We start from the raw sequence: 25888 nt of genomic DNA on the forward strand, positions 1-25888 counted from the left end.
ATAAAATACAGACACTTTAAACATTTACACAAGTATTAATAAAATAACATTCATATTTATGACTAGTAACTACTGTATAATTCATTACATTAAAATTTTGTTCAGATGAGCATTTTTGGAAGAAAGAGAGCTAAAAATAAATGCTAAAAAATTATATAATGAAATAAAAAAAAAACTGTACCTGTAAAAAGCACCTCAGATGTAGCCACAGAGGAAAGCTCAGAGTTAGAAAAGAGCAAAGATGCAAGTATTTTAAAGCAATGTAAAGAAATACATTTATTAACACATGGGGGGGGGAAGTCATTCTAAATGAAGAATAGTAAATGAGACCTTCTTTAAATAAATATTTCCCTTGATAACAGGGCCAAAAAAAATTGACTAAAACCAAATACTAATATTTTGGATGGATTCAAGTTATTAACAAAACAAACTGATAATCAGGTAGGGAAAAACAATACTATCTTTTAATTAAAAGGAATTTAATTTAAAAGAGCATATTAAAAAGTAATTTTTTACTCAAACATTAACAGACAATTAAAACTAATGCACCTTATCCACTGCTTACTAAATTCAGAAAATAAAAACCTGGTCAGGTGCAGTGCCTCATGCCTATAACCCCAACACTCTGGGAGGCTATGGGGTGGTGGTGGGGAGAACTGGTTGAAGCCAGGAGTTCAAGACCAGTCTGGGCAACACAGCAAGACCATGTCTCTACAAAAATTAACAACAAAATCCTAGAAAATGGCTTTAAAATAATAGTTTTGCATTTAAAAGTTGGGTTTTTGTTTAACTCTAGGTCATATGAGCAAGAATGCTATGACGAAATGCAAATAAAATACCAAGAACATCTGTTAAATTAGAAAAATAAACATATGTGTGTATGTACAAATATGCTTGTTAAGAAGTAGATTATAGATACTGATATTATAGCTAATTGAATACCACTTTTCTTGTCATGAGAAACTAAATATACACACACATACAGATCAATCTCTCAGAAAAAGGAATCTTATTTTCAAGATAAATCATTGATCATGAATGCTTCCTGCTACACACTAGCCTTATACAAATGCTTGGCATAATTCTGTTCTCAAGATTTCAACCATAAAATACTGTTTTTGATTATTATTGTTGTAACATGTTTTATAATTATCTCCTGTAAGATACCTTGCATCCATCTTATAACAAACTCATTGCTACACTTGTTAGTAGTGCAGTAAGTTTTGTCAGTTTTTAAAAAGTGAGATTTTTGAGACAAGAGGTGTCATATCAAAAGCTAGAGAAATAGAAAAAAGTTGAGGATAGAAATAAAGATCTAGTAAAGAGGTCTACCAGCATAACCAAAGACTTTCAATAAAAAATTTTTAATACTTTTCAGTCACTTTTTATATTTAGGTAAAAAGCAACTTATTAACATCTCTATATAGCTTTCATTTAGCCCTGGAAATTTATTCATGACCTGAATCAATCTATTAAACCTAATCAGTCTACTTTAAAAAGAAAAAAACAAGACGTGATTATTAACAGGTTGCTGAGAGTAACATCTAACTCATATGGACATTACTAAAATAAAAGGTTGATACACTGGAACTGGTAAGACAATCCAATTATATCCATGATTTCGTGAAAGTTTACTTCCACATCAAAAAACAAACATTGCTATTCTCATTCTTAACCATTCTAAAAGATATAAAATAAACAGAGAAGAGAGCAACATTAAATAGCAACAAACCATATAAAGTATTTTTTCTAATTTTTAGATGTTGAATTGAAATATTTAAAATATTTATTGTAAACATTATAAATATTTTTAAAATACTTTTTAAACTGGATAGTCTGGAATTTTACTTTCAAGAAAGTGTAAAGTGCAGATTATAATACAAAAATACCACAAAGATTTTACCATTCAACACTAGAAGTAACTTAAAAGGCACACATTATACATTCAAGAAGAAATAGGAAGAAGGGTCTAGCTGACATTAATACCAAATAGTCTACAGATAGCACCAGATGAGCACTGTTAAGTAGTACAACAGTACAATGGCAATATATGGCTTCTACTATTAGCAATGCATATTTTGTATAACAAGCTATGGAATTTTTAAAATGGTTTCCCAGTTTTTGTTTTTAAATCATCTAGTACCTATTACACAAGTACATTTTAGTAGAACCATTGTACCATGCAAAACAAATCATAAGACTCAAATGCTTCCTTGAATAAAAGTGTAGGTGCCCTAATAATCATTGGTTTCACTGACTGAATACATTTAAAAAGTGTTAATATAATACAAAAGGAAGTTGCCACCTTCATATACACACATAAAACTTTTTGTTAACATTTAGTTTCTAAGGAAACATTAATACAATGTTAATGTACTACCTTTCTTAGATCTCAAAATGTGCTGTTGAAAGCAAACATTACAAGAACAATAGTGACTAAGATACTTAATACATCTAACACAAATTGAATTTCAATGTGATTTTTAAATATTTAAATATAATTTTGATTACTTAGAATTTTTGCCAAGGCAAATATAATTTGTCTACATTGGAACACATAAACAACAACCCAGAATATGCTGCCATGGAATGTTCCCAGAAATACATTTAACAATTTATTATAAATGGTAAACAACTAATCATCCAACATTTATAATACTAGGCATAAACTTAACCACATTCTATTTCCCTCCAGAGAGTTAACTTTTCTATGTGTCTGGACAGCTCTGAGTTTTTAAAATACAGACTGCTGTGTTTCCACTGAAAATTTAAATTAATTTTTAATTTTTGGTACTCAGAATATCTACCGCAACAGCAGTTATGATGATTCAAGAGTTTGCTATTTTTGCTCTTGAAATGTAGTCCCCTCAAAGGGATGGCAGCATGTGACACCCACCCCCAGGTCATCATATGCATGACCTTACCCCTTCTGGGTTGGTAACAGCTTACTTTCATAATTGCTTAGATCAGTGATTCCCAGCTTGTGCTTGCTACATACTCACATAACCAGTAGTGGGTGTCTAAAGCAGTGATGATTCTCAACTGGCTGAGAGCCTGCCAACAATCAAGAAGAGTCACAAAGCCAGAGACTGGGAACCACCGAACTGGTTTCCAACAATTGAGAGAAAAGCATGCTGTTTCCCTCACACACCCATATCTCCTAAGGTGTATAGGGACTGTCAAAGAGAGGCACACCTTCTTTTGAAAAAAAGTATGCTTGGGCCAGGCACGGTAGCTTATGCCTGTAATCCCAGCACTTTGGGAGGCCGAGGAGGCAGGTGGATCATTTGAGGTCTGGAGTTTATGACCAGCCTGACCAAGTTGATGAAACCCCATCTCTACTAAAAATACAAAACAATTAGCCAGGTGTGTTGGTGCACGTCTGTAATCCCAGCTACTCAGGAGGCTGAGGCAGAAGGACCTCTTGAACCCGGCAGGCAGAGGTTGCAGTGAACAGAGATCGCACCACTGTACTCCAGCCTGGGCAACAGAGGGAGACTCCATCTTTTTTATAAAAAAAAAAGGAAAAAGAAAAAAGTGTGCTCTCACATCACACCACACAAGAAGCAGGGAGTCCCGGGTCCTTAGGGTTATACAGATAGAAAGTTCACAAGTGGGGTTTCCTAGAAATAAATCAGTGATTGCCAAAGATTATTTCTGAATCTTTTAAAGGGTAGAGCTCTTCATTATCAAAACATAAAAAAATACCTGCATTTAAAAGTTATCCAGAGTAATGAGGTTTTCATTCTATTGCTAAGAAAACCAAAAAAGGATCCCAATAAAACAAGCAACCAAAGCCTTTCATAGAAAAATGTACAGTGATAACCAGAGGAAAAACAAAGAACAGCTGCCTGAGCCAAACATAACTGCTCTGTAAAGATCCATAAAGGAAAAGAATAGTAACCAGAGAACAATTGCTATGCCATTTCACCATGCCCCCTGTCTAAGCATAAAATTATCCTGCTTTAAATATTAAGCCCTCTGAATGAGTTAAAAACCTAATCCTTTTCAAGATGATCCTCAAATAGATCAGAAAAATCTCAATTTTATTCTGATACACTATTTCCAGAATTCTAATCTATTTTTTTTAACCTAGAAATTAAAATGTGAGAATGGTAGGAAAGCTTGTTTTAAAATGAGGCTTTTTATCCAAGTTTTCATTAAAACAAATTGGAAAAATCTTTTTTTGTATATTTTAAGTTTACGTATATGTAAACTCAAACAAAAATGACAGTGAAAGACATTTGAATGCTCCTAAATGATGGCAGCAGAAACCCAAGCAATTCAGGTGGAACTAGAGGTGGCAAGAACTCAGAGGCCCTCTCCTTTCAAGCTTCCCAACTCCAAAGAGTCGACCACTGACCACCTGACTAGTAAGCTGGGTAAACTTCATCGGTAAACACCTTAAGGAAAGAGCAGCTAACCAAACACTGAAGTTAAAAATTTCTGGGGGAAAATAATTGTTTAACTTAAAATCTTGAGGTTCACTCTTCTCTCACAAATATCAGGTCATATTCTTTAAACAACTTTTATTTTAAAGTGCTTAAACACAAAGGCCTCAAAAATGGCCTAGTAATACTATCAGTTAAGAATATCTGTTACAAAATTATAACCTATTTAAAATCTAACATTCAAGTTTAAAACAAATGGGTGAAATCCAGAATTAATGCTAGAGCTTCACCCTTAATCAGCACTCTTGCATCTTGGAACATCATGAGTTGCCTAGTATTGTATATGATCCATAGGATTAAAGTGGGACACCCTAGATTAGAAATATCTAGCTGAAGTGCCTCTATTCTTAATGTTCTTACTTGTTCCATATTAAATTAGGCCAAAAATAAGCAGTTGTAAATATGGTTCTCTGAGGAAAGAATGGCCTCACATTAATTATATATTAATCTGTTAAAACAAATGGCTGAAGTACAGAAATTTCAAAATGTATCTGAACAAGAAGAAGAGATATTACCAGGTCACTTTAAAAATAATGTGTCAATATTCATTTTTTAAAAAACCAAACCTATTCATTGCAAACTGAACAATCTCGAGTATTATAGTCATGAATTCATGAAATTTTTTACTAATATGTATATAAATTTAAAAGACAGATGAGTAATTCATACACTTAAATTCATGAAACAAAAGAACCAATAATTACTCTCTTCTTTGTGAAGAATGTCTAATCAATGTATTCATCAAAGAGAAGAATCTGATCAGCAATATTTCTTCCTTGATATCTTGATTCAAAGGTGATAATTTCTCAAAATGAAATTTGAGGTGATCATGAGTTGAAATTTCTCAAATAGAATAAATCTACTTTGCCATCTGGTGCAAAAACTATTGTTCTAAATACTTCTACTTATCCAACAGATAATGTACTACTGCCTGGAGGCAAAGCTTTATCTTTAGATAAAAAGAGATCTTTTCCCTCAGCATTTCAAACTCACTCCACTCACATCATGGACTTCTCCACTTACTGATAAATTTCATTTCAAATCTTCGACTCATTTTTAGATTATAGTACAAAACTCATCAGTAAACTTATTCTTGGTATTTTCCATACTGGCTTTTTATATGCCAGACACATGGTGATTTTTTTTCCCTGAACGTAATTGATAGAAATTCCCTGAATAACAAAAAGAAAACAATTCTGTTATATTCCCTTGACAGCTAAAAAGAATTCCAAAAAGAAAACAACTATTTTGCTGCTGTAAATATATAAAGAATTTTTTACCATTCCATTCACTTCACTGGAATGTATATGGAAGACATCTGTACAGCAAATAAAGAGGTCAGCAGCCAGAGCTAAATAGAGCAAGTCAGTGTGTACTGTCATAGGAAGAGTTAGGAATTTTTAAAGGCCCGGGATTAGCCACCCAAGGATTCAGTTAAGTACAGTACAAAGCTAACAACTCACAACTTACAAGTAGGTTATAAAAACTCTATAGTATCACATTAGTTTGCTAAAGAACTATGAATCTTCCAGTTGTAAACTGATAAATTCCTGAATGCATTTCTTATACTGCATTTCAGTATGGTTATTAGTAGAATATTGACCTGGCTGTCCATACAGTCCTTCTGATTCCCGCATCTCTTCATTCATTCTTGCTAAACGTAACCTAAAAATCAATAAAATAATGTTTTAGATGACATTATACAAGTGTCATAAAGTCTATAAACAGGTAATACGTGCACTAATGTAATTGTTTTTTATTTGCCATTAAAATAATCTGGCTTTTAGTTTATCAGACCCAGTAATTAGAAGTACAACAATAACTATCTCACCTTGATACAATTCTCATGAGAAAGGATGATACAAATTTTCTGACTAGCACATTTTAGCTCTACTTCAGCAGCATCCCTGCAATACCTCTAGTGGCTTGCTTCCACCAGACACCTAAGAATTCCTGGCTCTTACAGCAACCTGTCAAATTTTAACTGCCAACTGTTGAAATTATTATTTCTACAGTGTGGAAGTGAGACACTGTCCTAAGTTCACTCTGGCTCATCCTGAAGTGAGGTAGTTCCAGACATATAAACAGCATGTGTCACCTCTAAATAATGGAAATATATTTTGACATACAAACGTCATAATAAATGACTAGGAGTTACCAAGAATTTTCCAACATTACCATATTACTTATACATTCTTTTTCAGGTTGTTCATCTTGGCAGCAGATGACATGTAGCACTAGATTAAGAAGTATTTCCTTTAAGCAACATTTTTAAATAGGCAAATATTATGTTTGGTATCCCTCTCCTACTCTGTATTCCTTGTCTGTCCTTCTGAGCCACCAAATTTCCACTGCATTCTCAAACCTCCATCACCCTCTTCTGAAATGTTCTGACAACTACAGCATGTGACATCAACTTTTCCAATCTTCAAAGTTCCACAATTCCCTTCATCTCCTCTCTTGACAGCTGTGTGTATTAACAATAGTTCCACAAATTGTCCTGTGGCATTTGGATTTTTACAGAGGACGCTTACTTATAAAAATTCTTAAGTAAAACTGAAGCATTCACACAAAGTAAAACGAGAAAATTTAGACAATTTGAGAACACATTATTTTTAAGGAAGGGTCCACTGCTATATAGGAATTGCCTGGGAAACTGTCTGCAGGGCTTGTTTCTCTATATCATTCCTATCTTTAATAACTGATCTTTCTTCTACTGTAAATCTATAAGGATTTAAGAGTTCCAGATTTTCCTGCAATACCCTGCATAATAACAACCACCCCTTCAAAGGGAAAAGGATCTGAGAAAGTATGTTTTGCCATTCTGTTTTGGCTTTTTATTTGGCAGAAGTCAGGCAGAGGTGACATATGAGAGGTCAAAAGTTCTCAGTAGGACCTCAGGAGTGCCAACAAGCCATTTGAGATTCAGGAGTGTGAATGGACCTATTTCTTCTCCAATGATGGGGGATAACCAATTATGGGTCTCATTTAGCCCGGATTAAAATGAGTAAGTGGCAACACAAAATATGCTTGAGATTTCCTACACAACAATGAAGTATAAGTGATGGTTTTTTTGTTTGTTTGTTTTGTTTGTGAGACAGAGTCTCACTCTGTCACTCAGGCTACACTGCAATGGCACAATCTCGGCTCACTGCAACCTCCACCTCCTGGGTTCAAGCAATTCTCCTGCCCTCAGCCTCCTGTTGTGGCTGGGATTACAGGCACATGCCACCACGCTAGGCTAATTTTTGCATTTTTAGTAGAGACAGGGTTTCACCATGTTGGTCAGGCTGGTCTCAAACTCCTGATCTCGTGATCTGCCCACCTCGGCCTCCCAAAGCGCTGGGATTACAGGCGTGAGCCACTGCGCCTGGCTAGTCATGATTAATTTTCTGAATTCCATGTGTAACAAACTTCTTTCATCTGAGATGAAAATCAAATTAAGACCTCAAAATTCTTTAAAAGATCACATTAAATTTTTTTCAAACATTCAAAAGCATGCATTTTTATCTAAAAATTAATCAAGTATTCATGTAAATAATTTTTTTTTTTTGGGAGGCAGGGTCTCATTTGTCCTCCCAAGTAGCTAGGATTACAAGCATGTGCCACCACAGCTGGCTAATTTTTAACTTTTTGTAGGGACAGGATCCCGCTATGTTGCCCAGGTTTTTCTCCAGCTTCTGGGCTGAAGCAACCCTCCCACATCAGCCTCCTGGGTAGCTTAAATCATAGGTGGGAGCACCCAGCTTTATGTGAACAATACTTTTCAAAAACAAGCACAAATTCCTACCACTGCCTAAAGGTAATGGAACTTCACAAATTACTAACATCAATGCAGCTGTCCTGCCTACAGAATTAGAGAATCCTCTAATTCTCAAGGTAGTGGAATAATTATTTGTTTCTCTAACAATCCCAACCTCTGCCCTAGTACTATACAAAGAGTTAAAGAAACCACTTTGGAGAAGTCACTGGTTTTCTGTTCCTATATCGGGCAGAATAGTACAAATGGCTAAATACATGGGTTTTAGAGTCACAATTCTTGGATTCAAATCTCAACTCCACCACTTACTAACATTTCAGATTATCTATGGCTTGGCTTCTTTTTCTATAAAATGAAGACAATACTAATATCTTTCTCATAGTGTTGTGAGAACCAAATAAGTTCATGCATTTAAACTGCTTCATACATTTAATGTGTTTAGAAAAGTACAGGGCACATAGTAAATACCAACCATCTTCAAAGTTCATTTAACACTTCATTCAAGTATAGTTGGCTGTCCTTATCTGCAGTTTCAACCCATTACCAATGGAAAATATTCAGGGGGAAAAAGGCAATACAAAATAACCATACAACAATTTAAAAATACTAATAATTGCTAGGCACAGTGGCTCACACCTGTAATCACAGCATTTTGGGAGGCCAAGGTGGGCGGATCACTTGAGGTTAGTTTGAGGCCAGCCTGGCCAAAATCCCTATCTCTACTAAAAACACAAAAATTAGCAGGGTGTGGTGGATCATGCCTGTAATTCCAGATCTTAGAGAGGCTGAGGCAGGAGAATCACTTAAAACTGGGAGGTAGAGATTGCAATGAGCTGAGATTGTGCACTCCAACCTGGGCAACAGAGAGAAAGTGGGTCTCAAAAAATACATACATACCTACATACATACATACATGCAAATAAAAAAATAAATAGTATTAACAACTATACACATAGCATTTCCATTGTATTAGGGTATAATAAGTAACGTAGAGATTATTATTATTTTTTGCTGTTGTTGCCCAGGCTGGAGTGCAGTGGCGCAATCTAGGTTCACTGCAACCTCCACCTCCCAGGTCAAGAGATTCTCCTGCCTCAGCCTCAGAAGTCGCTGGGACTACAGGTACCCACCACCACACCCAGCTAATTTATTTTTAGTAGAGACAGGGTTTCACCATATTGGCCAGGCTGGTCTTGAAATCCTAACCTTGTGATCCGCCCACCTCAGCCTCCCAAAGTGCTGAGATTACAGGCATGAACCACTGCACCTGGCCAAAGTATATAGGAGGAGGTGTGTAAGTTATATGTAGATACATACCATTTTATATAAGGGACATGAGCATATGTGGATTTTGGTATCCACAAGGTCCTGGAACCAATCCACTGCGGATAACCAAGAGACAACTATAATTCACTATATGGAAATAGTTGTGCAAAAGAAATACTTACAAGGTTACTATATCAGCATTGGCTGCTTCCACAGCTATGCTCAAAGGGTCTTTCCCTTCTTCATCAGTGGCATGTTGATTGGCACCGCGTTTTAGGAATAAACATACCTGCCTGTTTAAGAAAACAGCATTTTTGAGATATTGCAAATAAGAAAAAAAAAATTAGTATTCATCTTTTAAGAAAGTATTACCTAAAGAAATAACATTTTCATTAGGAAATTCTTCATTCTACAAATATTAATTGAACACTGACTACTAATAAATATTTATCAAGATCAACATTTTACAAGTCTCAATGTATTTTTGCATACATTATCTTACTTAATCTGGTGCTATTAGATAGCATGGTAGATATATAAGTTGTGGTCCCTACCCTCAAAAAATATTATAAAAAGATTTGCACAGGTATCTATAAACCTAAATGAAAAAAAGATCACACAAGGTCATTATTTGAAAATGAAGAAAGCCAAGGCAATGCAAACTTCATAATAATGATAATACAAGAGCAAAGAATGAGAAGTAATCTGCTTGCTGTACTCAAAAATATTCATGACTTGAATAAACTGAGAAAAATTTTAAAATATGAAATAATGACTAAATGGATTCTATGAAATAAAATGGAAAGAATTTTGATAGTTTAAGAAGAAAATAATGGCTAGACAAGTACCTATAATCTCATCTACTCAGAAGGCTGAGGGAGGGGGATGACTTGAAGTCAGAAGTTCGAGACCAGCCTTAGCAACACCCTATCTCTACAAAAATTAAAACTTTAGCCAGAAGGGGTGGTGCATGCCTATAGTCCCAGCCACTTGGGGAGCTGAGGCATGAAGATCCTGAGCCCAGGAATTCAAGCCTGTAGTGAGCTATGAATGTGCCTATGAACAGCCACTACACTCCAACCTGAGCAATATAGTGAGACTCCTATCTCTTAAAAAAAGAAAATACAAAGTTAAGTACTACCTTAAATACTACCTTTTTTAAGTGTAGACAGTTTTAATGATGAAGTAATTGAACTGAATCTCTTTGCTGACAGAAGAAAACAAGCCATGATAAAAATAGCCAGACGTGGCCAGGCACGGTGGCTCACGCCTGTAATCCCAGCACTTCAGGAGGCCAAGGTGGGCATATCACCTGAGGTCTGGAGTTCAAAACGAGCCTGCCCAACATGAAACCTCATTTCTACTAAAAATACAGAAAAATTAGTCAGGTGTGGTGGCGTGCGCCTATAATCCCAGTTACCCAGGAGGCGGAGGCAAGAGAGTAGCTTGATCCCAGGAGGCGGAGGTTGCAGTGAGCTGAGATGCTGCCACTGCACTCCAGCCTGGATAACAGAGCAAGACTACAGCTCAAAATAATAATAATAAATAATCTAAAATAAAAAATAAAAATAGCCAGACACAGTGGCTCATGCCTATAACCCCAGCTACCAGGGCAAGGCTGTAGTGAGCTATGATAATGCCACTGCACTCCAGCTTGGGCAACAGCATGAGACCCTGTCTCTAAATAAATGAAGACACTATTTTAAAACATTTTAAATAAGAGCTTGTTGCTTATCTCCACGTAATAATCAGATACCCTGTGATGTCTTATTAAGAAACAATCGTCTAAGACACAAACTTTTCATGTAAGGCCAGCATTTTTCTTTCATTTATACTTTCTAATAATAGAAAGTCCATTTTCAAGGCTTTATTGTTCTGTGAATCTTACTATCACTCCAAAAGACACAACATCAATAAACCAAAGTAAGAATTTAGTTTAGAATTTGAGTTTAGCTATCCTGTGGAAAAACTAAACATGCAAAGTTACAAAATTATCCTTAAATAGGTTATTGTGCACATTATAGAAAAAATGTACATCCATAAACAAACAAAAACATAGGCTTAAGTTGTCTGACAAAAATCACCACAATTTCAGTAACAGAGGAAGTACTAAAATGGATCTATTTAATGACAAGTTAAGGTCAAAGTAGGCCTTGAAATTTTCATAACTGAAAACCAACAGCAGCTTTTTCTAAATGAGATTTTTTTCAACTTTCAAATTCCATCATGACAAAATAAGTCACGGAACACATCTCTTTACAAACTCTACCTAAAAACATTCACCTGAGAAAAACTAAAACATTAATTTAAAATAATTTTTCAAATAAAATCTCCTTAAATATGAAAGCACTACAGTTACCCTGTGTGCCCTAAGACGGTGGCATGGTGCAATGGTCCCCGCCCCTGGACATCTCTTTGGTTCACATTAGCACCATTCTGTAGGAGGAACTCACATGTCACCAAAGAACCCTTAAAGGAAAAAAGAGGATAACTATATACAAAAGCAAATAACAAGAAACAATAATACATTTCTTTTTAAAAACAATTAGTTTTCTTTACTCAAATAGCATTTCCATTTCATTCTCTCCAAAAGAAAAAAATATTTCCTCAGCCAAAGCAGAGAAATTATATTTTCTTCTCAAGAACTGCTTCTAATAGAGATTCATTTGCAGTTTGTGAACTACCAAAACACACTATGTATTTTCATCATCAGAATTCTCTTCCACTGCAAAAAAACTGCTGAAACAATCAAAGTGATGCTCAGAAGCCACTACTATTAATAGCACAGAGGCTCCTTCTATTTTCAAACCGATCTCTTGAAGCAAAGATAATACTCATGCCAGTTCAGAAAGTATCATGATTTTTTAAAAATATTTGATTGTCACTGAAAATGTCATTGTATAAATGCATACCCCTAATACAGCCTGAATAAGTGGTGTTGCTTTGTTTTCCTCGGAATTAGCCCAGTTCACATCTGCGCCGTGAGCCAAAGCCTCAGCCATTTTAGGAAGATTTTTTTCATATGAAGCCCTATAAAGCTGAAGCCCTGGATTAAGATGTTTAGAGTCAATAAACACAGAAGAATCTTGCCTTTCTCCTTCTGAAAAGCAAACACAAATACATCATTAAAAATGAGCTCTTGGCAGGGAAAGAAAAAAATTGTTTAATAGGCAGAGTTTCAGTTTTGCAAGATAAAAAGAGTTCTGTCGATGAATGGCGGCAGTGGTAGCACAATAATGTCACTACACTTAACGCAACTAAACTGTACACTTTAAAATGGTTAAGATGGGCTGTGTGTGGGTGGCTCACACCTGTCATCCCAGCACTTTGAGAAGCCAAGGCGGGTGGATCACTTGAGGTCAGGAGTTTGAAGCCAGCCTGGCCAATATGGTGAAACTCCATCTCTACTGAAAATACAAAAATTAGCCAGGCGTGATAGCGGGTGCCTATAATCCCATCTACCCAAGAGACTGAAGCAGGAGCATCGCTTGAACTCCGGAGGCGGAGGCTGCAGTGAGCCAATATTGTATCAGTGCACTCCAGCCTGGGCAATAGAGCGAGACTTGGTCTCCCAAAAAAAAAAAAAAAAAGGTTAAGATGGTAAATTTTATCCCAATTAAAAAAAAAATAAAGCTATAAGAAACCATTAACCTATCATAAAGAGTTTATGGGAGATTTTCACATAGATATTCCCCAACTTTCAACCTTCTCCCATAAAGACTATAACTGATATGCCAGGCCTTTCTGTTCTTGCCAGTCTCCAATGGACAGATTAATTATTCTATACTAGATTCAAACTGAGTAATTGAGTATATTCCTAAATGTCTGGACTCAAGAAGCAGCAAGAATCCATAAAAACTTTTACTACTAGAATCCATAAAAACTTTTACTACTAGACCAAACCTCACTTCATTCCTAGGATGGTCTAGTACCATCCCAATTTGCACTATAAGCACTTCAAATTTTGAAGAGTGCTTACTCCCAAGTACTCTGCAGAATCAAAATCACTGAAATCATGGAGGAGAGAATAAAGATATAAAGCACAAGTCAAAACAAAAATCTAATGAGGAGGAGGTTGCTGTTCTCTTTCTCCTGATAGGATAGCCACAAGGAAAGATAAAGGGTAAAAAGACACACAGTTCATGTGGATTAAAAATTATCCTTGGCATTTGGTAAGGCACTTTTAGCACAAACCATGAGGCTTGAAAGAATGTACAACTAAGAGTCAGTCATGCTGGCTGATACCTGTAATCCCAGCACTTTCGGAGGCTGAGGCAGGCGGATCACTTGAGGTCAGGAGTTCAAGACCAGCCTGGCCAACATGGTGAAACACCATCTCTACTAAAAAATACAAAAATTCGCTGGGTGTGGTGGCAGATACCTGTAACCCAGCTAGCTACTCAGGAGGCTAAGTGGGAGAACTGCGTGAACCCAGGTGGAAGTTGCAGTGAGCCAAGATGGCGCCATTGCATTGTAGCCTCATAACAACATAGCAAGACTCAAAAAAAAAAAAAAAAAAAAAAGAAATGTATAAACAATGTGTAACTAGGACAGAATTTCCAAATATGAAGAAATAGTTGCTTTCTCATTTAAGAGTATTACTCTTCTCAGGCCGGGCGCGGTGGCTCAAGCCTGTAATCCCAGCACTTTGGGAGGCCGAGGCGGGTGGATCAAGAGGTCGAGAGATAGAGACCAACCTGGTCAACATGGTGAAACCCCGTCTCTACTAAAAAAATACTAAAAATTAGCTGGGCATGGTGGCGCGTGCCTGTAATCCCAGCTACTCAGGAGGCTGAGGCAGGAGAATTGCCTGAACCCAGGAGGCGGAGGTTGCAGTGAGCCGAGATCGCGCCATTGCACTCCAGCCTGGGTAACAAGAGCGAAAACTCCGTCTCAAAAAAAAAAAAAAAAAAAAAAAGAGTATTACTCTTCCCATAGTACCTTCTAAAAGACTAACTCCTTCCTTTAAAATATTTAATGGAGTAGACATTTACCACATGCGTTTTTCAGCAAACAAAACCAGTAACACTGAGTTTCATCAGAACTCACCAGGCTCATATAAACTATTGGCTGATACTGTGGAGGGTAAAGATTCTCTTCCATCATCAGAGCTCTGCTGGATTCCACTGTCATTACTTTTGACTGTTTTAAAGAAAAATTGACTAATGATTAAAGTTCATGCCATTTATAAAACAATCTCCCACAAACAAGGTTTTAAAATGAGCTCTTACACATCAACATGAACTCAGGCACCACGAGTAGAATGCATTTAATATAATTTTAACCTTTTTCAACACTTAGCTTACTGAGATATAAATCAATCACAAAACCTGAAAATAAACTTATTTTCAGAGTTGTAACACACTTCATTACCCCCTAATATGTCAGGGGTAGTAAGAGCTTAATTTATTATACGACTGTAAGTAACGTGTAATTCTGAGACAATGGGTAACATCTAGAGAAATGGCCACACCGCACAATGACCACTGGCACAGACTTGGAATGCTCCACAAGAGTAGTACTTACTACTACGCAGTTTTGAAGAAGTATCAAAGTAGGAGAAGAGTGAATCTAGCTCATCAGGACAAAACAGAGACTCCCGCCTGGCCTCGTCGCTATTTACAGCAATCACTGGGGACATGCAAGTTAGCAAAGCACAAAGCAGGCCATAAGAAGGGAAAAGGGCAGGAAGAAACGTTACTGGGAAAAAATTTAGGAGGAAAAAATAGGAAGGAAATCAGGTAGTTAATCAGATACTTAGGGCTTTTGGAATCACAGGTTTATAATTCCCATCTCCCCTTGCATTTTAAGCAGTTTTATTCCTTAGAATATACATATGACCTAGAAAGGTGAAATATCATGGCACTGTTCAAATTTAACTGTTTTAAAGACACAGAAATTCAGTTTTCCTTAGAATATGTAGAAGGGAACAGGTTTTTAACATTTAAAAAACTGACAATGGCTACTAGTTCAGGGATTATAAAAGTGACTTGAGCTTAAGAAAATAGTTATAGACACAGTAAGAAAGTTTGTGATACCTGAACTTTGGGCAGATGCTCTGACTTGGTCACCTGGCCCAAATTTAGAAATGCTCAGCCTCTTTTCTTCAGAACTTTTAGAGACAAACTTTTTTTCCTGCTCAGGAGGCGATGATAATATAGAAGATTTATCCACAAATTTCCTCTCCACATATTTTGCTCTGATATATGCCTCCTTCTCCTGTCTGGTATACATAAAAATGTCACGATGTTTTGTTTAATCTCTTAGCAAAAAAGCCATTATATACATTGAATATATTCAAACAAAGTCACTGAATGTAATACTAGTTAAAACTGAATCTGTGACATATGTTTTCCTTTCAAATATTTAATGAACTATGATTTCACACTCAAGTAAAATACAAATAACCTAACTAAAAAGTCACAAGTATTAACATGGTACTCTTCCCTTCTCCTAATTTCTGTGCTATTCATTTCTATACTCCTCTCATGCTTTTTGCAGAATCAAAAACATCACCAGAAAAAAACGTAAAAATTTATAGAAAGTAACTTTATTTTCATTTTTACTCAAAGAAATAATTTCACATACTGAACTGGCAATATTGTTGGCCACAATTTTTCAGAAGACCACTTTAAAACAACATGGCATTGTTAATTTAAGAATATATATTTTAAACTTCTGATTTATGATACCATCATAAAATGCCACATCTGTTATATATATGATGTCAGCTCACTGCAACATCCGCCTCCCAGGTTCAAGCCATTCTCCTGCCTCAGCCTCCCGAGTAGCTGGGATTACAGGTGTCCACCATGTCCAGCTAATTTTTGTATTTTTAGTAGAGACGGTACCAACTCTTAGCCACTTCATTCAATGAGCCTCCTTATACAGAACTGGAACAATACTTTTAAACACAAGCCATCAGGTACTCTCCCCTTCCAGAGGCACACTTTGCATCTTCAATTCTTCAATATCATAATGCTATGCATAAACTGTGAGTAACAAATCTTTGCTAAATTAAGTATAAATAATGTAAAATTATTCACTGTAGGTAGCAGAAACTTGATCCTTAGAGACATTAATGACTAAATTATCCCTTTTTAAATGTTATCATGAACAGAACTTTGGTCGAATTTAACTAACTACTAAGGGTTTCTACATTCCTGTGCAGATCCCCAGTTTTTAAGATTCTCCCTAATCTGGAGACTACTGATTATCCGTTCAACACAATTATCTAATTAACATATCCAAGAAAGAGCCACATTTGAACAAAGTAGTAATGGCTGCTTCTAAACACTGTCTCAGTGTTATATATCAATTACTACAGTGAAATAAAATCATAGCTGTATTCCTAATTAGGAGGGAAAAGGTATTACATACATTAAGACAACTGAAATAGTACCTTTGTCCTGGTTGTGGTTTCTTTATTCCCATTTTTTCCACGTTAGCTTCATAAACTCGATTTATAACATCATTTCCCAACTCACACATAAGCTATTAGCAGAAAAATAGAAAAATAAGCTAAAAAGACCTTAAAATAAGCCAAAATTTGAAAGTCCTTAAAGCAAGTACAGTTAACTAATTCTCTTGCATATTCTGCAGTTGCTTAGTCTACAAAGAAGTTTCATGTTAAAACAAAATGAGACAAGAACTTAGTAATATTATCACTTTGCTGTTCTTCACCAGACTACCTCCCCTAGAAATTTATCACCCCCATCAGAGTAATTCTCTCTACATATCTATGTATCTACCTAGTCACATATCACAACTACTATATCTAAGACAAGAAGTATGACAACAAAGCATTCCTATACAGTAAGGTATAGTAAGTACTAGCCAGTCTTGGGACAGTAAGTTAAAAATTAAGTATATATTCTTTTCCGTTTTCACGTCTAGTTCCTAGAAATATGCAAATCTATCAAATGTACAACTTTCTGGAATTTATTTTTAAACTTTTACCTCTCTTTGGGTTGGGTTCTGTATTCAGACAACAATTCCTAGTTATATATTCCAAATTCTTTCAGATTTTCCTTTCCATCTGTTACCTCTTTAATTCTGTTCAAGCTCTCCTTGCCTCACTAATAAATTTTATCTGTACCTTCTTGGCTAATCTTATTGCTTCTAGTTATGCCCAATTCCAGACTTGACCACAAAACAAACATTTTTACCAAGATGCAGATCACCCAAACCATTTCCCTGGGAAATCATAATCAAGTAAAAGCGACACTAACATACATTAAAAGATGGCATTACCAGAATGTAGAGAATAGAGGTTAAAGTGTTGGGACATGTGAGCTGGTGGGAGCCAGCAAGGCCTGGGATGAGACAGCAAGAGGATTAAAATGTTATCTGGACCCAACAACAGGAGTGAAGTTTCGGAATGGCACTGTCTTAAAGTGGACACTAGGTAGGCAACAGAGAATGGTTTCCCTTTCTCTCCTTTTTCTTGAGACAGAGTCTCACTCTTATCGCCCAGGGTGGAATGCAGTGGCATGATCTTGGCTCACTGCAACGTCCACATTCCAGGTTCAAGCAGTTCTCCTGCCTCAACCTCTCGAGTAATTGGGATTACAGATGCCCACCACCACGTTCAGCTAGTTTTTGTATTTTTAGTAGAGAAAGGGTTTCACCGTGTTGGTCAGGATGGTCTCCAACTCCTGACCTCAAGTGATCTACCTGCCTCAACCTCCCACAGTGCTAGGATTACAGGCGTGACCCACCACACCGGCCTCTCTCCTTTTGCTTAACCATGAGCCCTTTTGAGGTCCCATTATTTCTGTGACATCCCTTTTCTGTCACGTCCATTTCTTGTCTCTATTATCTCTCCCTGTCACTTCCTTTCCCCTCGTCCCATAGCCCAGCTACCTTTTATAAATCTTAAATGTGCTAATTCCTCTTTGAGCGATTATTACTTCTCGTTTTATACAGCATATTTTTCATTTTTAAAGTAAAGATACTAATTATTATAAAGTCTTCTTTAAAATCTGCACTGGTACTGTGAGACAATATGTGAGACATCACTGCCTAAGATTAGTAGCATACAGAAACCAACCTTATTTACAAGCAATTTAATATAAGGCAAAGGAAAAATAAGAAAATGATGGGAAAAGAAAGGATTTTTCAATTACTGATGCTAAGAAAGTTGGTTAAGGATTTGAAAAAACTGGCTGGGTGCGGTGGCTCATGCTGTAATCCCAGCACTTTGGGAGGCCAAGGCAGGGGGATCACTTGAGGCCAGGAGTTCAAGACTAGCCATGGCAACATGGTGAAACCCCATCTCTACAAAAAGAAATTACTCAGGAGGCTGAGGCAGAAGAATCGCTTGAACCCAGGAGGTAGAGGTTGCAGTTAGCCAAGATCACACCACTGCACTACAGCCTGGGTGACAGTGAAACTCTGTCTCCAAAAAAAAAAAAAAAAAAAAAAGGAATTTTTAAAAAATATCCCAAGCAATTTTCCTGCCTCAACCTCCCAAGTAGCTGGGATTACAGGTGCGTGCCACCACACCTGGCTAATTTTTTGTATTTTTAGTAGAGACAAGGTTTCATCATGTTAGCCAAGCTGGTCTCAAACTCCTGACCTCAAGTGACCCGCCCACCTCGGCCTCCCAAATTGCTGGGATTACAGGTGTGTGCCACAGCACCCAGCCACAATTTTCAGACAGAAATAAATGAGTATATACTCCAACCCTTAAATTCATCTGTTTTCTATAATATGGTAAACTAGATGGCAGTAATTAAAAGGATTATACTATTAACTATTTTGAATTTTGTAAATCTTATCAGAAACCCATAGGGGTCTAAAATTATTTATGACATTTTCATAGACATAAATTCTTAGACACGGGGGGAAAAGGATCACTTGGTTTGATGACTCCTAACCTGACAAATGTAAACTTGCAAATCATCCTATGCTAAAACAACCCGATAGTGTCAAAAGCTTTACCAATCCATTATGAAGCTTAGTATGGCAATAGATCTCTTATATAATTAGAAAAAATTAAACTTAAGGCATAGAATCTGAACTGGACCAAGGGTAGTGGCTCACACCTATAGTTCCAGCATTTGGGGAGGCCGAAGTAGATGGATTGCTTGAGCCCAGGAGTACAAGACCAATGTGGGCAACATGGTGAAACCTTGCCTCTACACAAAAACACAAAAATCAGCCAGGCATGGGTGGCATGCATCTATGGTCCCAATTACTCGGGAGCCTGAGGTAGGAGGATCCTTCTTAGACAGTAAGCTGTGATAGTGTCAGACAGATCCTTCTGCAGTAAGCTGTGATGGCGTCACTACATAGCCTGGGCAAGGGAGCAAGACCGTGTCTCAAGGCAAAAAAAAAAAAAAAAGAGTGAACTAACCCAAAGTTAAGAGTGCTATATATAAACGTAGCAATTTTTAAAACTTATTATGGAAGCACCAGATTTGTCAAAATAGCTTCAGATGTGTTTCGATACAATTTAGTTAGCGTACCTTGTTACCAAGAAGAACTCATACATTTGTAAACCAAGATTCTGAAATCTTAAAATTCTTTCACTTTTATGTGAACGTATGAAATATTTTAAAGCAATATGTTTTTACCTTTAAAAGTTCCGGCTCCCAAGTGTCTAAAGTTAAAGATCGTACTTTCGAAAAATGAACCCCAAGACTCCTAAGTGGAAAAAAGACGACTGCATTAATATAAAAAGCAATCAAGTTTCTATTTGCACACTTGCGCAAATTGTTTTTTAATGTGACACAGGCTCTAATAAAGCCCTCAACACACATACATAAGAACAGATCTTCTGTTTAATAATGAATGATGAACCAAAATCCTTAAAAGCTTTTAAAACCAGGATTTTAACCACTTCTTTAAAGGTACAAAGACACACACTGGTGCTAAGTTAGAGAAGCGGAAAAAGCCAGCTAACAAATGAAACATCATCACTTCAATTCTCTTTTTATCCAAAAGAATAAATTCTCAACCTGGGCAGGCCTACCCACCGGTGAATTCCAGAGCACTCGATACACAAGGTGATGCCCAGGTTGATGCTGGCCCACCGTGGATCTGCCAGGCCACAGTCACAACAGCTGGCATTGCCAGGGATACACTGTACTCGCTGAAGCGCACTTTCTCCTTTCAATAATTTCTCTTTTGACTCATTTCCAGAATCTAGGCTTCCTGTGGATGGAGATGATTTCTTATCCAGCTTCTAAAAGAATTAAGAATTACATGTTTAAAAAAAAAAAAAAAGATTGGAATATACTACATGCTCCAAACTAAAGCTTCCAATCAATAAATGCCTGTTATGGGCAAAAGCCAAGCAATATTTAGGCACTAAAGATGCAAGGATAAAAAGATGTAGGTTCTTCTATCACTGGACTTTTATTATAGTGGGGAAAAACATGTAAACATTTAAAATCATGTATAATAAATGACAATGAACATATGTACAAAAAAATGAGGACAGAGAGGGGAACAGTAGTTTAACATGCAGGGTGGGAGAGAGGAAATAGGTAAGTGATTATTAAAACTCAAGAATGAAAGAAATATTATTGTTTTATATCACATTTTTCCAAGGTGTTCAATAAACTTTTTTCAGACCTCTCAAGGATACAGTAAGTTATTTTAATTACTGCAGTGAGTAACTAGGAAAGGTATAAGCTTATATAAATACTAAAGAAGAGATCAACTACATAATTATAACAACAGTGTAAATCAAAAATAGAACATACAATGTTTAAAACTTCAAGGGATATTAGGTAAAAGAAGAGAAAAGCAAAAGATGGCTGATTAACAAAAAGTTAATTTTTTTGGCTGAGTGCGGTGTCTTACACCTGTAATCCTAACACTTTAGGAAGTTGAAGCGGGAAGATCACTTGGGTCCAGGTGTTCAAGATCAGTCTGGGCAACATAACAAGAACCTGTCTCTAAAAAATAATACGTCTGGGTACAGTGGCTCATGCCTGTAATCCCAACATTCTGGGAGGCTGAGGCGGGTGGATCACTTTAAGCCAGGAGTTTAAGACCAGCCTGGCCAACATGGTGAAACCCTGTCTCTACTAAAAATACAAAAACAATAGTTGGGTGTGGTAGTGCACACCTGTGATCCCAGCTACTAAGGAGGCTGAGAAAGGAGAATCACTTAAACCTGGGAGGCGGAGGTTGCCGTGAACCAAGATTATGCCACTGCACTCCAGCCTGGGTTACAGAATGAGCCTCCATCATAAATACGTAAATACATACATACATACAAACTAGCTAGGGATGGTGGTACATACCTGTAATCCCAGATACTCAGGGCGCTGAGGCGGGAGCATTGCTTGAGCCCAGGAGGTCAAGGCTGCAGTGAATTATGATCACATCACTGCATTCCAGCCTGGGAAACAGAGCAAGACTCTGTCTCCCCACACCCCGCCACATGGCCATAATGACCAAATACAAAGATATGGTACCTAGATCCTAAACAACGACAGATATGGTCTATAAAAAGTCTTCTGGTTTAAAAACATCTCAGGCCAGGTGCAGTGGCTCACGCCTCTAATCTCAGTACTTTGGGAGGCTAAGACGGGTGGATCACAAGGTCAGGAGTTCAAGAGCAGCCTGGCCAATATGGTGAAACCGCATCTCTACTAAAAATGCAAATAAAATTAGCCAGGCGTGGGTGGTCCCAGCTACTTGGGAGGCTGAGGCAGGAGAATCACTTGAACCTGGGAGATGGAGATTGCAGTGAGCCCAGATGGCACCACAGCAATCCAGCCTGGGCAATGGAGTGAGACTTCATCTCTAAATAAATAAATAATAAAAACATTTCAACCTTAAAAAGCCAGTATGTTAGTACAGAATCAATATAAATAAAATTTAGCACTTGTCTTACCCTTCCTGAAAACCCTATTCAACAGCCATTAGATAGGACCATGCAAGGTAAGTGTGTATACTCAGTATTCTTGGGAGGAGCAAGCTAGATGGGAAACATGCCGACAAAGAAGCATAACCATATGCAGGCTGTTGGATCCAAGCAGGGTAAGGAGCATGTCTGTATAGGGAGGCAGCTCAGCAAGAAAAACAGAAGCCCGAGTAGGGAGAGGAAGTCAGCAAAGTAGGAGCACCACCTAGTATGAGGTGTCAAGAGTCTGACAGAAAAAGAGGCCACCCCTGGCAACAGACACAGAATATCAGTTACATACGAGGGGATCAATCATATAAGTAAACATGTTAAAAACAAATGGGAGCCAGATTTCTCAATGCAGAGAAAGGAATTATTTATATGGAAAAGGAGAAAACCACAATGAATCCTATCAGACCTGGAGATATCAACAGGCACACTAATGGTTTTCAATATAAATAGATACGTTTTTTAAAAGATGTAAATATGTATATGTATATACACACTCAAAAACTTACTTTGGTTTCTAAACACAATTCTCCACCAAAAGTTCCTCCCAAAGCACCCCCTCAACAAAATACTTATTACCGACAAAGTTTAAAAGATTACTCCTACAGTAGAGAAACCCACTAGAACACCACCTGAATCAAATGATCAAAGTTAACACCACCACTGGGAACAAGTCAAAATCATGTGACCCCTGAGAGGATGAAGTGAAAATAACACAGTACCATTTATATAATATTCCTGCCAAATTGAGGGACATTCTGCAAAACAACTAGTCTGTAATTTTCAAAACTATCAAGGTTAAGAAGGTCAATGTAAGAATGAGGAACTACCCCGACTAAAAGAGATTAAAAAGACATAACAACTAAATACTATCTATACTTATAAACTAGATCTTTTTCCCATAAAGAATATTACTAGGACAATGGCTAAAACTTGAATGATGTTTGAGAATTAAATGGTAGTCATGTATCAGTGCTCATTTCTTGATTGGTGGCTATACTATGATCATATGGGAGAATATCCTAGGCTGTGGGAGGTACTCATTAAAGTAATGATACAGGCCAGGCGCAGTGGCTCATGCCTGTAATCCCAGCACTTTGGGAGGCTGAGGCAGGTGGACCATCAGAGGTCGGGAGTTCAAGACTAGCCTGGCCAACATGGTGAAAACCCAGCTCTACTAAAAAATAAAAATAAAAAAAATTAGCCAGGTGTGGTGGTGTATACCTGTAATCCCAGCTACTCTGGAAGCTGAGGCACAAGAATCGCTTGAACCGGGAGGCAGAGGTTGCAGTGAGCTGAGATGGTGCCACTTCATTCCAGCCTGGGCAACAGAGTGAGACACTGTTTATCGAAAAATAAATAAATAAATAAATAAATAAATAAAGATGCAGGCCAGGTGCAGTGGCTCACACCTATCATTCCAGCACTTTGGGAGGCAGACACGGGTGGATCACTGGAGGTCAGGAGTTCCAGGCCAGCCTGGCCAACATAGTAAAACCCCACCTTACTAAAAATACAAAAATTAGCTAGGCGTGGTAGCACACGCCTGTTGTCCCAGCTACCAGGGAAGCTGAGGCATGAGAATTACTTGAACCCGGAAAATGAAGGTTGCAGTGAGCTCAGACTGCATCACTGTACTCCATCCTGGAAGACAGAGAAACTATCTCAAAAAAAAAAAAAAAAAAAAAAAAAGTTGTGATGCAGTGATGGGGCATCACATCACATTAGAAACTTATTCTCAAATGGTTCAGGGGAAACAGTTATTTGTTCAGTATTTAGAATTTCCCTGTGGGGCCGGGTGCAGTGGCTCACACCTGTGATCCCAGCACTCTGAGAGGCCAAGGTGGGTGGATCACCTGAGGTCAGGAGTTTGAGACCAGCGTGGCCAAGATGGTGAAACCCCATCTCTACTAAAAATACAGAAATTAGCTGTAGCACACAACTGTAATCCTAGCTACTGGGGAGGCTGAGGCAGGAGAATAGCTTGAACCTGGAAGGTGGAGGTTGCAGTGAGCTAAGATTGTGCCCCTGCACTCCAGCCTGTGCAACGAAGCAAGACTCTCTCTCCAAAAAAAAAAAAAAAAAAAAAAAAAAAGAACTTCCCTGTAAGTTTATGATTATTCCAAAATTTTAAGAAAGAAGCATTTGTTTTACCAGAACATGTTTGGTAATGTGAATTAGCTATTGAGTAATTATCATATAAGGAAAGAATGTCAGTATTATATTACAGAAATCATGTTGGTTCATTCCCAGGTTTTCTCTATATGCTAATATTTTTGCACCAAATTAGAGAAGCTGGAAGCTAAGTACAGAAATACAGCATAACTTGGGTCAGCCACTTCAAGGAACACAGCACTGAATCCGAAACCCATTCACAAAAGTATTAATAGGAGGAATGATTGTTTAAGCAAGACATTCAATCCTACTGTCCCTCCACATCTCCATACCACTAGGGGACCCCTCTCTACACATAAATACAATGACTGGAAGTTATTCTCCGGAGGAGTAAAACCAACAGTCTCTGAACAGACTTCACCTGAAAGGTGGAAGCCAGAGGATTAAATAAACATATACATATGATATGCTAAGATACCCAGCACTTAGCTCCCAGCCAGTCCCTCACACCCATGTGGGAGAACAAAGAGTCTTATCTGGGAAATCACACCAGCTGAAAAGACTCAAAAAGACCCTGACGATGGTTATTCCTCAACAAATGGTCCAGACTTAGGCAAAGGTCAAAATCAACAAAGTCCTAATTTTGTGCTCAAAGCTTCCAAAGAAGTTTTTAGTGCCTAACTTATAATCATGATCAGATAGACAAAGAAGCCTCTAACACAATGGCACTCAACATTGGTTGTTTATGGAACTAACCTAGGAAGCCTGTTAAAATATTGATGCCCGAGTCCCAACTCCATTCAAGTGTTCTGTGGTGGTACCTAAACAGTGGGAGTTTTTTAAGCTCTCTGTGTGATGACATCATAGTATGCAATGATGGTTAAAACCACAGGTCTAACACTGATTCCATGAAAAAAGAACAGGTCTATATTTATAAACATTTAGTGGACAAAAGAAACTCTTGGAAATTAAATATATGCTAGCAGAACTGAAATATTCAAAAGGAGACTTGGAAGATTAACTGAGATTTCCCAGAAAATAGAGCAAAACAACAAAAATAAGAAAATCATAATACCAATCCAGAAATTCCAGAAAATACTGAGTAACTGGAGAGGAGAAATACAAAAGATCATTAATAAGAAAACTTCCAACATCAACACTGGAAGCTAAAAAAAACAAACAATGCTGTTAAAATTCTCAAGATTATTTCCAATCTAAAAATATCCAGCCAAACTACCAATCAAATATGAGGATAGAATCAAGACATTTTCAGACATGCGTGGAATCACAAATGTCTCATTTTCAGGAAGCTACTAGACAAGGTACTTAAGTTTTTCTTAAGTCAAGAAGGAGAAAGATATGGGATACAGGAAATAAAAGAATCTCCAGAAATGATTTTGTAAGGAAATCCCAGACTGATAG

The 25888-nt window shown here is 37.2% G+C and overlaps 1 protein-coding gene across 8 annotated transcripts in view; it reads right to left on the bottom strand.

Moving 5' to 3' along the window:
* ACAP2 (ArfGAP with coiled-coil, ankyrin repeat and PH domains 2) overlaps positions 1 to 25888 on the bottom strand; it is a 161993-nt gene that overhangs the window by 4879 nt on the left and 131226 nt on the right. For 4 of the 8 annotated variants that reach the window (XM_074404760.1, XM_074404756.1, XM_074404758.1 and 1 more), the window contains 10 exons: positions 20460 to 20668; positions 20058 to 20127; positions 16880 to 16971; positions 15516 to 15700; positions 15004 to 15108; positions 14527 to 14619; positions 12390 to 12577; positions 11837 to 11946; positions 9660 to 9770; positions 6055 to 6116 (listed from right to left, as the gene is read on the bottom strand). In XM_074404760.1, the coding sequence (XP_074260861.1) occupies positions 6055 to 6116; positions 9660 to 9770; positions 11837 to 11946; positions 12390 to 12577; positions 14527 to 14619; positions 15004 to 15108; positions 15516 to 15700; positions 16880 to 16971; positions 20058 to 20127; positions 20460 to 20668 (1225 nt within the window). Of the gene's footprint in view, positions 1 to 181; positions 6117 to 9659; positions 9771 to 11836; positions 11947 to 12389; positions 12578 to 14526; positions 14620 to 15003; positions 15109 to 15515; positions 15701 to 16879; positions 16972 to 20057; positions 20128 to 20459; positions 20669 to 25888 lie in introns of all 8 variants that reach the window. The other 4 variants (XR_012518877.1, XR_012518876.1, XM_003927041.4 and 1 more) reach the window with 2 other exon arrangements.

The sequence above is a fragment of the Saimiri boliviensis genome, chromosome 8 (assembly GCF_048565385.1).
Source record: "Saimiri boliviensis isolate mSaiBol1 chromosome 8, mSaiBol1.pri, whole genome shotgun sequence".
Taxonomy (NCBI): Eukaryota; Metazoa; Chordata; class Mammalia; order Primates; family Cebidae; genus Saimiri; species Saimiri boliviensis.